The 13,199-nt window shown below is 41.3% G+C and overlaps 1 protein-coding gene across 1 annotated transcript in view; it reads right to left on the bottom strand.

Annotated features, from left to right (window-relative positions):
• Tdc2 (Tyrosine decarboxylase 2) overlaps nucleotides 1-13,199 on the bottom strand; it is a 412,627-nt gene that overhangs the window by 30,224 nt on the left and 369,204 nt on the right. The window contains exon 14 of the mRNA XM_090383012.1: nucleotides 4,150-4,251. Coding sequence (XP_090239138.1) covers nucleotides 4,150-4,251 — 102 coding nt within the window. The remainder of the gene's footprint in view (nucleotides 1-4,149; nucleotides 4,252-13,199) is intronic.

The following is a 13,199-nucleotide window of genomic DNA, read 5'->3' as shown; positions in this document are numbered from 1 at the left end:
GGTGAGAAGACAGAAAGTGGTAATCAATGGACACTGCTCATCGTGAACTAATGTTATTAGTGGAGTCCCTCAGGTTTCAGTGTTGGGTCCATTATTGTTTTCTGCATTTATAAATAATATTGATGATGGTATATCAAGCTTAATGTCCAAGTTTGCAGACGATACAAAGGTTGGCAGGGTTGTTAAGGACACTACTGATGCTATGCTGCTGCAACAGGATCTGGAAAGGTTGAGCAGATGGGCTGAGAGGTGGCAAATGAAGTTTAACATTGACAAATGTAAAGTACTACATATGGGGAAACAGCAACCCCAGAGCAACGTATCAACTCTGTTGTACTACAGTGACAGTGGTAGAGAATGAAAAGGACCTGGGGGTAATTGTGCAGGCAGATATGAAGTTCTCTGAGCAATGAAGATGGGCTGCAAGAGTAGCTTATGGTGTCTTGTTAATGATATACAGGAATTTTTATAGCAGGGATAAGGAGGTGATTATTCCCTTGTATAAGGCAATGGTCAGACCACACCTAGAGTACTGTATACAGGTCTGGAGGCCTCATTGTAGAGCTGCTGGAACGAGTACAGAGAAGAGCAACAAGATTAGTAAATGGAACAAAGGGTTGCTCTTACAAAGAAAGGCTTAAGTTTTGCAAATTAGTGTCCGGAGACACTGGCAAGGTTATCTGATAGAGGTGTATAAAGCTTTGAATGGTTTGAGCATGCTCAGTGCTGATGGGATTCTGCCTCTTGCTCAGAATAATCACCTGAGAAGGCATAAATTCAAATTGAGGAAAGACAGATGCAGGATAGATGTGCGGAAATTTGCCTTTAGCCCGCGTGTGGTTGGTTGGTGGAACGGACTTCCAACCCTTATTGTGGAAGTTGATAGCTAAATAAATTTTACGCTCAGCTGGACAGGTATTTTGAACGAAGGGAGGGGTGAAGTGGAAGTTTTTTTTTATTTTTTGGCTGATGCTCCATAAGCTTGATTTCTTGCATCATATGCCTCTACTAATGCTAATGTAACATTCTTATCTTGAACAGGCTTTGCTCATTTATTAAAAAACCAAGGTCTAACTAAAGGATAAGATTTTAAGGTGGTGTGTGGAATAAAGGATTTTGTCCTTACAAGAATAATTTCACTGGCACAATCTGAGCATCAGAAGATTTGAAACAGTAATCGAACCAAAGAGAAAAAGAAAAGAGATCTCACAGATCACCCCATTTTGCATTCTTGTAGTGCCAAACAACTAGAGGTTGAGAGAAAGGCTCCATTGGAGAAGAGACCATTACCAAGTTGTAATCTGAGGTGCCTAGAGGAACACTCACCTTGACTGTATACTGAGAAAAGTTGTTTGCGAGAAAAATATCAAGCATGTTGGCTGCACAGTTGGGATTGTCTGGTATTCTGTTAGGTAAATGAACAATCTGTGTGATGTCATTAGTAATTGAAAAGCCTCAGCACCTTGACCAGCTGGGTCCATGTGACTTCAAAACAGAAGCCAGCTGGAGTTGTGAACATTAAAATCACCAAGGAAAATTACCCACTGTTAGCAAAGTTGAACTGGAGAACTTCAAGTTTCAAAGAGAGGAAGTCAAAGTTTTCCAAGTGATTAGTGGAGTTGGAAGAACGATAGAGATAACAGAAGAATTGGACAGAATATGGTAGAGAGATTTTAAGCCAGAGTAGATCAAGAAGGGGAGATTCCAAATTGCTAATAATTTGGACAACTGAGATGAGTAGTGGTTGAATCAACCAATAGACCAATAGCTGGGATTCTGTCAGAAAAAGTACATGGGGTTTGGCAGACTAAGTGGAAATGGAGATCGCTGAGACCATGTATATTTGTGAAATGAACAAGGAAGTATTTGGGAGATTCAGATTTTTTCATAGATAAGTTTGTTCTATTAGTTTGACAATTCATGATGTATTCAGTAGTAAGAAGAGGTGGGGAAGAACATACTGTATGAAGTAATGAAATATTTGGATATGGCATACACATGGCAAAAATATACCCAGCTCCTTGCCATAAACATGGCCTTGACAATTTACCCTGCATATACACTACTTGGACTCCCTCCAGTCACTTTCTGGCAGAGTAAAGGCAGCGAGATTATCCACTAGCTGATGTCTCCTAGAGAGTTATCAATAGGTTTGGTCCAGTGGACTATCTAGCGGCCAGCCTGCAAACACCATTTTAGAGCTGTACTCTCAAAATGTAAGGAAAATTGGATCACGCCATAATGTCTAACATAACCTCAAAAAATATCAATCATACTGCATGATGGAAGAGATGGAGTGGTTGCCAGAGCTTTTTTCTGGAGACTAAATATGGGTTCCACCAGTTTGAGCCTCCAATAAGCAAAGTGTGGTATTGCACTGGTTGATGAGAGTCATCCGTCCCCTAGTATTGTGTGGTAACACAGAGCGGCAGCATTCCTCTGTGTCATGTGGGCACCACACCACGACCCCTGCTTACATTGGTTTGCAGCCAGATGGTCATCTCTGGTATGCTATGTGCTGTATTTCAAGACTATGCACATGGGAATTATACCTAGAGTTACCAACAGTCCCACTGTCACGTAGGTGCAAGGTTGTCTTCACAAGTCCAGATAAGTCTTTGTGGGTGCCTCTGTAGCCAGGTGGGAAGGAGCAGTAGTGTGTATCACATGCTTCTTGATTAGACTGGGGTTCGAGCCCGCCACCACCAAATACGGAAGATGCGGAAATATCGGGGAATGACCACCGCATATCCCGGAGCAATATGGCCTTAGTTGCTAATGCTCCTAAAAACCAAAACAACATAAGTCTTTGCACGATGACACTCTTCGTTGCTTCTGCTCCTTCATGAGGCTGTTCAGTACAAATTTTGCAGACCTTCCTTTTCCTTAAATCTCCATGGAGAATCTCATGAATCATCTTCTTTATTCATATTCAACTCATTAGCCATCATTCTGAGGATCACAGGACAATCTCTTGTCACAATTTCCTTAACTTTTGCAACTCTGTTCTCATTTCAAGAAGTTCATCATGAACATTGAAAACAGTATTAAGTTTCTAAATTGTCTATATTCCAAACCAAACTTGAAATGCATACATTTTTAAGAATTCAATCACTCATTCATATTTCTGTTCACCCGCACCCCTTCGGTGCTAAGAAAATTGGTAGCAGTTCACTTCAAGAGGTTTGGACTGGAATCTCAGATATATCAGGATGTTTTTGGCAACAGAAATTAATCTATAAAAATGATAATGCTATTTCAGTACTTAGTCAAAATTAAACCTTAACCCCCCCCCCCCCCACCAAATGTACAAAAGTTTCTTCTTCACTCTTCTATATCAGTCAAATTAGATATAGTATAATACAAGTCTCTTAATGTAATCTACATTGATCTAGTCAAATAGCATAAGCTTTAATTTCCATGACTTTCTCATTGTTAGCTTGATTATGAAAGCATAAATTAACAGGGGCTGGTTACAAATGGAAATCACCACCATCATATGTTAAAAATTGGCTCAGCAGAAAATTAAAATGAAATTTCAGAACATTACCTTAGTAGAACTAAACTGTCTAGGTTTAATTGCAGCACATCATATTCTGTTGTTGTTAGTTATGTGCACAAAGAGGCCAATACTTAAAATTGGAGAAATCTGTGTTGAGGAGGCTTAGGTCTGACTGGAATATGAATAATCATATTCAAATTCTATATGGAATATGAATCTTTCACTGTGAAGTTTTTCCAACATTAGTTATATTTAATAAATAATTATAGTGATGAATTTCCAACAATCAATCAATTTTAATCAATGATTATAAACCTAATTTTTTTCTACCTTCCTAAATAGAGGAAAACTTTTACTGCAATAGTTTCTGAAGTGATTTTCTTATGATTTTTATACAGAAATGTGGTGGGGAAGAATCTGTTAGGTACCTTGCAGCTGTTTTTGCAATGATTTGGATTTTGCTTGAAGAACAGTACTGCTCATAAGACTTTTTTCTTATTACAAGAACTACTCTAACTTAGATGGATTGATTTGAAAAGTTAGTCATAAAAAGCATAAATTCTGAAAGAAACGTGCATTTTGCATAGATCTGTGTATTATCATAAAGTTAAAACTGAATATATTTATTAAATAAAGAAAGGGTATACCTTCAGTCGAAAACACACCAGTCCTAAGTGAACTTGATTCATTACTTCAAAGCGTTCATCTTTACAGACAAGGTTTTCAAATTTCTTGGCAAGTCTAACATGCTAAAAAAAAAAAACGAAAAAAAAATTGTAATTTTGATTGCCTTTCTTTGTAAAGTTGAATTTATGAAGACCTGATTTCTGTTGTATTACAGAACAACAATCTTTTTAACTATTGAATTGGTTAACATATGAAGAATTTAAAACAATTAGATCCACTCCCTCATTTTCATTTGACCTAACCACTCGCTTCTGAATAACAATAGAAACATTTAGAAATGCAATTAATTCTCAAAGTGGACAATTACTATAATTTATACACCCATTAAAGTGATGCTGATGTGAATTTTATTATTCCTCCAGCATGGTATTCTCTTTTGATCTGCATCATTTATTAATCTGGCAGTAGTTGTAGGCACTTTACAGGTGCTCTCCAAGTAATGTTTCCATGTTAACCATATTACCTTGCAACTGTTTTTAATGGTACTAATGATACTGCACTGACATTGTGTTTGTTTAATGCTTCAGGTTGTTATTCCTCTCCCACTAGGTCAATAAACATCTACTACCATTTTACCCTAGTTGCTCTTCAAAGATTTACTGTTTGCACAATGTACAGATAATATGAAACTGATATTCTCTCAAAATGCCGTCTACTCTGTGGGAAGAAACGTACATAATTACAAATTTTTCATGCTGTGAAGGGTGCTAAATGTAAAATAAATTTGGAAATAAACCTGAAAACAGAAGTGACTAATAACAATGAATATACAATGGGTTTTTTTTTTGTTTTTGGTTTTTAAATTTTTATAATAATATTTATATACACAATAAGCAGAAATATACACACATGCATAGTTCAAAATTTCATGCACTTAGTCTTTTAAATGACTTAAAAATTTTACTATTTTTATAACTTATTATACATGATTATTTTAATCCATTAAGAAAAGATGAAATATTGAGCAGAATTTAAAAAAAAGTTGTCCAAAAATTAAAAAAGAAAATGGGCAACTGTCAGATAATAGCCTTACAAAGAAAATGGTGATTATATCACTGCTAAAAATTTTCCAGTTTTGGCTTACTTTCAATTTTGTTCAATTTGAAACCAAGATTTAACCATATGGCAGTTAAATTAAGAGCACCATTTTTATCTCCCCCCCACCCTGCCTCTCTCTCTCTCTCATATATATACAGGGTGTCTCAAAAATACACGGCATAACTTCATGAATGAGCTCCTCATATGTAGACAACAAAAATATTTTATATCAACATAGCTCCGGAAATGCTTAGTTCCCGAGTTATTAACCGGAATGTCTTGTCTCCCGCAAGTGATTTCCTTCATCACAAGGTACTGACAGAATCTGGTGGTTTTCCATTCTGACCATGTACTCAAATCAGGAGCAAGCAGATATGCACTTTATGTATGGTTTGGCAGACGGCAATACTCTGGAGGCTCATCATTTGTACAACAAAAGGTTCCCAGAACGAAGATGTCCAGACAGGAAAATGTTTGAAGATATCCATCGCCGCCTTTGTGAACATGGGACCTTTACACCTCGTGCTGCCAACAGAGGACGACCAAGATCTACTACTCCTGAAGTAGAGGAAGAGATTTTGGATGTTGTGCATGCCAATCCTGCAATCAGCACACACAGAATAGCAATGCAACTGGCTGTTCAACGTTCGACTATTTGGAGAGTGTTGCGAGAACACCAACCGTATCCTTACCATTTGCAACGGGTACAGGCCCTGTCACCAGCAGATTACCCTGTGCGAGTAATGTTCTGCCAGTGGTGCTTGCAGCAGTGCGGTACAACTCCTCACTTTCCTGAATTAGTGATATTCACAGATAAAGCACAGTTCACACAAGACAGAATCCAAAACTTTCACAATCAGCATGTATGGGCTGAGGAAAACCCACATGCAATTCTTCCATCACATCACCAACAGTGGTTCAGCCACAACATCTGGGCAGGTGTTTTTGGTGATAAGTTATTTGGGCCCCATGTACTTCCAAACAAACTCACAGGGCAGACATACAGAAACTTTCTGGAAAACAACATGCCTGATTTCTTGGATGAAATGCCACTGATCATTTGTCAACAAGCACACTTCATGCACCGTGGTGCTCCTGCACATTTCAGCCACCTAGCCCGCAATTACCTGAATCGAAGGCAGATAGGTAGAGGTGGACCAACTGCCTGGTCTTCATGCTCACTGATTTAAACCCACTAGATTTCTTCTTGTGGGGCCATTTAAAGTCATTGGTGTATTCGACTATGGTAGCTGATGTGGAAACTCTCCGCAATCGAATTGTGGCAGGAATTTGGCAAATTCCTGCCACAATCTGCGAAGGTGGACATTTTGAACAATTACTATAAGGTGATGTGAACAGTTAAGTGTCATAGACAGACCTTCATAACTCTGAAACCAAGCATTTCCGGAACTATGTTGATATAAAATATTTTTATTGTTTACATATGAGGAACTCATTCCTGAAGTTATGCCATGTATTTTTGAGACACCCTGTGTGTGTGTGTGTGTGTGTGTGTGCGCACGTTTAGAATGTTCTTTTTATTGATTTAATAGTTTCATACATAGTCACAAGTGTAATCTTTTATTTGATATTATTTTTTTAATTAAACAGAATAAGTGAAAAATACAACCAAAATCATTTATTTCAACTGGATATTATTACCAGCTTACCTCAGGTAATATCCAATTTAATTATATACACAGGGTGATTCACTACCAGTGTGACAAACTTGCAGGAGGTGTAGGGGACACAAAGACGAATTGGAATCGCATAGCATTGCAGGGTCCGAAATGCCTTCGTCATGCAGTAGAGGACGTTGAACGGGAGGTCGCGTGAACAGCAATCCCGCTGGAAGTCAGCATTTGCGAACCGGTTCCCGAAGCATAGTGGCATAGTGTTTTGTGGAAGGCGCCACCGGTGGTTTCCCACATCTGCGCCATGGTACTTTGTGAAGAATTTACAGAATCTCTGTAAAAGCCAGAAAAAGTGTGGTGTCTGGTTTGTGACAGAGTTGTGCTGTGGTCTGTTGTTCTGTCTCTGGCTGCTTAGCCGCAAGGCCCCTAAGGGAACCCCACGTTGCCCGCCACCACCACTGGGAGGTGAGCCAGGCTGCCCATTATACTCTGGCTGGCCTCCGCCAGGGTTGCCTGAGCTTCCTGACGGAGCCAAAAAATAATAATAATAAATAAATAAAATAAAATAAAATAAAAAGTAACAAAAATAAATAAGTAAATAAAAAAAAGAAATAAAAATAAAAATAATAATAAAATAAAAAAATTAAATAAAAAAATAAATAAATAAAAAAAAAAAAAAAAGGAGAGAGAGAGGAAGAGAGGAGCATAGAAAAAGAGGATTTGAGGGAGAATGAATTTGGGTGGGTTGACAGGGGAGAATAAATCCACCCTAATTTAGGCGAAGTATAGGAAAGAATGTGGGTATAAAAGTCACAGGGGACAGGTGCCCCTGTGTAATTGTCAATGGCATAGTCTTGTAGATCCCGCACTGAGGTCAGTGCCAGCAATCCCGCACCTAGATCGGTGCCAGCAGTATATCCTACCCATTTCGGGTTTGCGATGACTTTTAAATCCCGCACTCCGAGAAGTGCCAGCATCCCGCACCTTGGATGGTGCCTGCAGTGGATCCTACCCTATTTGGGTTTGCATAATTATGTCTGCGTTTTTCTGGGGGGATGGAGAGTTATCCCACGCCGGTCCAGTTTAATTCTTGAGCTCTGAGTTCTGCAGTCTTGGCTCGCCTAAGTGCAAATGTTTCTTGCGCGTAGGTGGTTAATGCCTTATAGGTATGTTCCTCGAGTAGCAGAGTGGATTCTTGATTGTGAGGGTTTCTCTGTATTGTGGTGAGGAATTTAAGCCTAATGTTGTCGTAGCTGGGGCACTCATACATGAGGTGCCCCCAGGACTCCTCTTCGCCGCAGTGGCAACGTGGGTCATTCTCGATTCCCATGGCGGTCAGTTTTTGTTGGAAGGATCCATGGCCGGTGATGATAAAGGTCACATGGAGGCCAGGCGAAAACCAGGGTGGAGGTTCTGGGTGAGTTGAACTTATGGATGGAAGGAATCGTTTTGTGATGGCCCCTTCTGTTGTAGTGTCCCAGTCATGTTGCCATATCTCTTGTAGATGTTTGATTATCCGTTGTCTTTCCTGCCTGGTGCCGTTTGTGGTGTCAAGTTGAAAATTTAGCAGTTGGGTTGGAACTCCCTTCCTTAAGTGATAAAAAAAGCCCTCTTTTAACCACTTCTAAGTATAGTGGCTGACATCCAGTTAATACCTGCAGAGCAGGGGTGCTGACGGTGCGGCATGCCCTGCAAATTGAAAGGAGCATGAATCTTTGGATTGAATCCAGCTTATGTTTATTTCTTGCTAGGATGGCTTTTCGGTACCAGATGGAGGCACCATAACACACAATTGGCACGTATGCCGCTTGGTATATCAGAGTAAGAGCTTTGTGCTTCAGCCCCCAGTCTGCCCTGCTGACCTGCCTTATCATAGCACTGTACCTTTGAATTTTGTTGGCTAGATACTTTAGGTGGTGGTGGAAGGTAAGCCCCGAGTCTAAGAAGATACCTAGGAGCTTGACTTCAGCGTGCAGCCGTATGGGCATAAAGTTTAATTTTATTGTAGGTGGTCTTGTGATTTGTAGCCTGCCTTTAAGGAGTATGGACTTTGTTTTCTCTCCTGAAATGGTAAGGTTGTGCAGGGCTGCCAGTTCTGAAGTTTTACCAGTGCTCCATTTGCCATTTTCTCTAAGTTCGTCCTGGTGTTAGCACATACCAAAAGGACAAGATCATCTGCGAAGGCCAAGGGCTCAAAACCTCCCAGGTCCATGCCCAGGAACTCATCCAGGACAATAGACCAGAGGAAAGGGCCAAGCACAGAGCCCTGCGGACAGCCTCGATCGATGTACCTAGTCACTGTCTGGAATCTGTTGGTAACTTGGACTTTTCTACCAGTTAAATATGACCTTAAACTGTTGTATAGGTTGTTGGAAACATTTGATTGCCGAAGCCTCCGAAGAACACTGGGCCACCATAGTCGATCAAAGGCCCCAGCGAAGTCTACCATGATTGCAAGGGAGTACTTAAAGGCTGTGTGAGTTGCTTGAGTGATTAAACTGTTAATGGCATCTTCTGTGCTGCTACCTGCTTTGAATCCAAATTGCTTGTCACTTGGAAGTTTTTGTTCTTCATATCTGGCGGTTAAGCGAAATAGGAGCAGGCATTCTTGTAGCTTGGCCATTACAGAGAGCAAGGCAATCGGGCGGTAGGAGGTTGGAATTTGTGGTGGCTTGTCAGGATTTTTCAATATAAATTTCAAGGTTGCCGTTTTCCAGGATGTTGGAAATGTGCCTTCTGTCAGGCACCTATTTAGAAGGCTTAGGAGAGTAACAGGATAGCATTCTGCAAATTTTTTAACCACATCCACTTCCAGCAGATCAGCACCAGGTGTTTTTCCTATTTTCATTTTGTTTATTGCCAAGTCCATCTCAATGTTAGTGAAGGGGGATTCCACAGAGGCAGGATGATAGTTGTGATTTTCATCTACTATTTCTTGTTGTTGTTGAGTCATAGCTGCAGCTTCAATGGGATAAATAGTGTCTAGAATATTGTTAATGCTATCCTTCCAGGTGTAAGTAGAGGAGCCATCCATCTTTAGTGTCGTATCGAGTACCTCTCCTCGCGGCAGCTTGTTTGTTACGATCTTGAAAACTATGCCCCAGGGGTCCTTATTCCCAGAAGTGGATACCAGGGTTTGCCACGTTTGCTTTTTACTTTTACGAATTAGCTTTGTGTATTCATTTCTGACAATGCGATAAGCCTCCCTGGCTGCATCTACCTCATGGGGAGGTAGCCTTGATCGAGCCTGCTGGAACATTTTTCTTGCATGGTGGACTCTTCTTCTGAGATCCTGTAGTTGGGGATTCCACCAGGGAACTGCATATCGGTAGGGCCTTCTGCGTGGGATGGAGAGATCACATGCAGATCTTATGGCGGTGGTAATAATCTGTACACAATCGTCTGAATTGAGTGCTTCAGGGAGTGGAGTGTCTTCAGGGAGTCTTCTTGTTAGCTCAGTCCGAAAACGTTGCCAGTCTGCCTTTTTTGAATTGTACCATATCACATCTCGTGGGATCGGAGGGGTCCGTTCCACAGAGCGAACCAGAGAAAATGATATCGCTCTGTGGTCCGATGTGATCCAGGCTTCTTGTACAGTCCATTTGGCTAGTTTGTTGGCAATGTCTGGGGTGGCTGCTGTAACATCTATAGTGCTCTCCCAAAGGGGGCCGCTGTAAGTTGGAAGTTGATCTGGTCGGTTTATTACTTGGAGGCCTGTGGCTAGAAAGAATTCTTCTAGTTTTGCACCATTTCTTTGTGCAGATCTGTCAGGGGTGCGACTGTGCCAGAGCAGAGATCTGCAGTTTGCATCCATGGCTATTAGTAGTCGTCCCCCCCGGGAGAGTCTCAAGAGCCGTCTGAATGGTTGAGATCGCTGGGGTGATGTCTTCACCAGGGTGAGTATATATTGTTAACAGGAACAAAGACCCTAACTGAGTTATGATTTGTGCACAGGCACTGTTTGCAGTGCAGAGTGGTGTAATCTTTGTTGTGCTGATTTCTGGATTTCTGATGATTATTGCTGCCCATGGGGTTTCGGTTTTACAGTAGACCATTTTATAGGATGCAGGGTAACCTGTGACCACACCTGAGCGAACATATGGTTCCTGTAATAAGGCCACATCAATTTGGTTTTCTTCTATTTTCACTTTTAGTTGGTCAGCTACCAGCCTCGCTCTTTGTGCGTTCAGTTGAACTATTTTTATTTCATGGTGGCAATTTATAGAGGGGCCTCTATCCATAGTTGATTCTCATTTAGTATTGGCTTTTGGCTTTCAGGTATACCATACAGTTCCCATCCCTGATTGAGTGCTGATGAGGAGCTTTCACTGCTTTGCAGTTTGCACAGACTGGGAGCTGGTCTTTTGCTGGGCAGTCACTGTACTTGTGCCCTTTCTGGGCACAGTGGCCACATGTTGAATCACGCTGGTTGCATGTGTGTGATGTGTGGCCAAAGCGAAGGCACTTGTAACATTTCGTAACTGAAATATGCTCCTTAAACCTATGGCTTCCCCAGCCTATGAAAATGCGACTCTGTGTTTCTAAGATTTGCCATGCTCGCGTGGAGAGTTGGATTACCCAATTGACATTTGAATGTGTTTTAGATTTAGTACTGTATTTTGGGCTAACGTCTTCTTCCACAGTGTCCTCAGGTAGGTGCAGACTTAGATTTTTATGGTAAATTTACTCTGAGTTCTTCTGGGGTAACACCTTGCTGTATGTCAAATAAGACAATTGAGAGTCCTTTTTTCTTGGGAGCCTCTGCCTTTAAACCATACTTAATCATATTTTCATTACTTAAAATTGTTTGTGCCTCTTCTCTGGAGTTGGTTTCAATTACCACACCTGGGTGTCTAGTCTTCCGCATACTTTTGATCTGGATTGTCTTCATTTGGTCTTTTAGATTTTTGGTTAAGGTTTCCTTTACAGCATCACTTGTGTCAAGCTGCGCGTCTTCTGTTGGCTTAATCAGGATTATATGTGATTCTGTCTTTCTTGTTAGTGTTTTGGTTTGGGGTCCATCTGGTTTATGGGATGCTACTTTAGCGCCATTTCGCAACGCCTCCGCAAAGGTAGGGGGGCGTTGTTGCATTTGTTTTCCCCCTTTCTGAGGGCGAACCTCCCATTTCGCTTGCAGTTTTTCGTATTCGACGTAGAGGTTTAAAATCACTGTCTCCATCTTGCTGAATATGGTAATGAGGTCAGTGCAGATAGCAGCAGTAATTTTCGATGATTTTCCCACATACTCCTCAAGCGTCCCTCTGATAGCCATAATTTGGTTAACTGGGGTTCCAATTAGAGGGGGTAGAGTGGGGTTCGGGTTTGCAGCTGGTTCTGGCACTTCGTTTGTTTCTTTATGTGCATCTTTGTTTACCTCTTTGCTGGTCTCTTCAGTCACGTCCGGATGCGAGCGAGTCAATTGTTGTGAATCCTTGGGTTCACAACTGCTTCTCTTTCCCTTTTCTAGGCAGTAGATTTCGCCTAATTGTAGCTCCTCAACAGATAAGTCCGCAGGAGTGGGAGAGATTTGGTCAGTTGTTGTGCTGTCTCTCCTGCGTTGTTTTTTCCAGCACTTCCGAAGCAGTAGGATGGACGAGTATTCAAACGTTGAACTGGCCGACACACACCTCGCGTATGGAGCTGCGGACTGTAATGGGCACGCCGCTCTGCACTTGTACCAGGAACGTTTCCCACACAGGTGTGCTCCTCATCATACGATTTTCGCACGTGTGCACAGAAGGTTACGTGAGACTGGTTGTTTCATGAGAGGTACCATGAATCTAGAGCGAACAACGAGGACGCCAGACAATGAGGAGAATGTCCTACGTCTTGCAGAAGGCAATCCGAGTACGAGTACTCAGCGATAGGCCAACGATTGGGTATTTCTCAATCCACTGTATGGAGGATACTGTCAACAAACCAAATGAGTTCATACCATCTGCAACGCGTCCAATCATTGGAGCCTGTGGATTATCCACTCCGGAGGACTTTTGCTACTTGGTTTCTTCTACAGAAACGGTTCGCAAATGCTGACTTCCAGCGGGATCGCTGTTCACATGACCTCCCGTTCAACGTCCTCTACCGCATGACGAAGGCATTTCGGACCCTGCAATGCTATGTGATTCCGATTCGTCTTTGTGCCCCCTACAGCTCCTGCAAGTTTGTTGCACTGGTAGTGAATCACCTTGTATATATTAATAATTAATATAAACATCAAAGCTTCTTTAATTGTAAGTAACTCACCTTTGATACCTCCAAGGTAAAATTCTCATTGTGGAAAAATCAAAAATAAAATTAAAGTGAATGAAAAAAACATTACTCATTCTGAAATGCAATCC

The sequence above is a fragment of the Mastigoproctus giganteus genome, chromosome 10, assembly GCF_048544385.1.
Source record: "Mastigoproctus giganteus isolate SK-2022 chromosome 10, ASM4854438v1, whole genome shotgun sequence".
In the NCBI taxonomy this organism is placed as follows: Eukaryota; Metazoa; Arthropoda; class Arachnida; order Uropygi; family Thelyphonidae; genus Mastigoproctus; species Mastigoproctus giganteus.
This window is presented reverse-complemented; position numbering and strand designations above follow the sequence as displayed.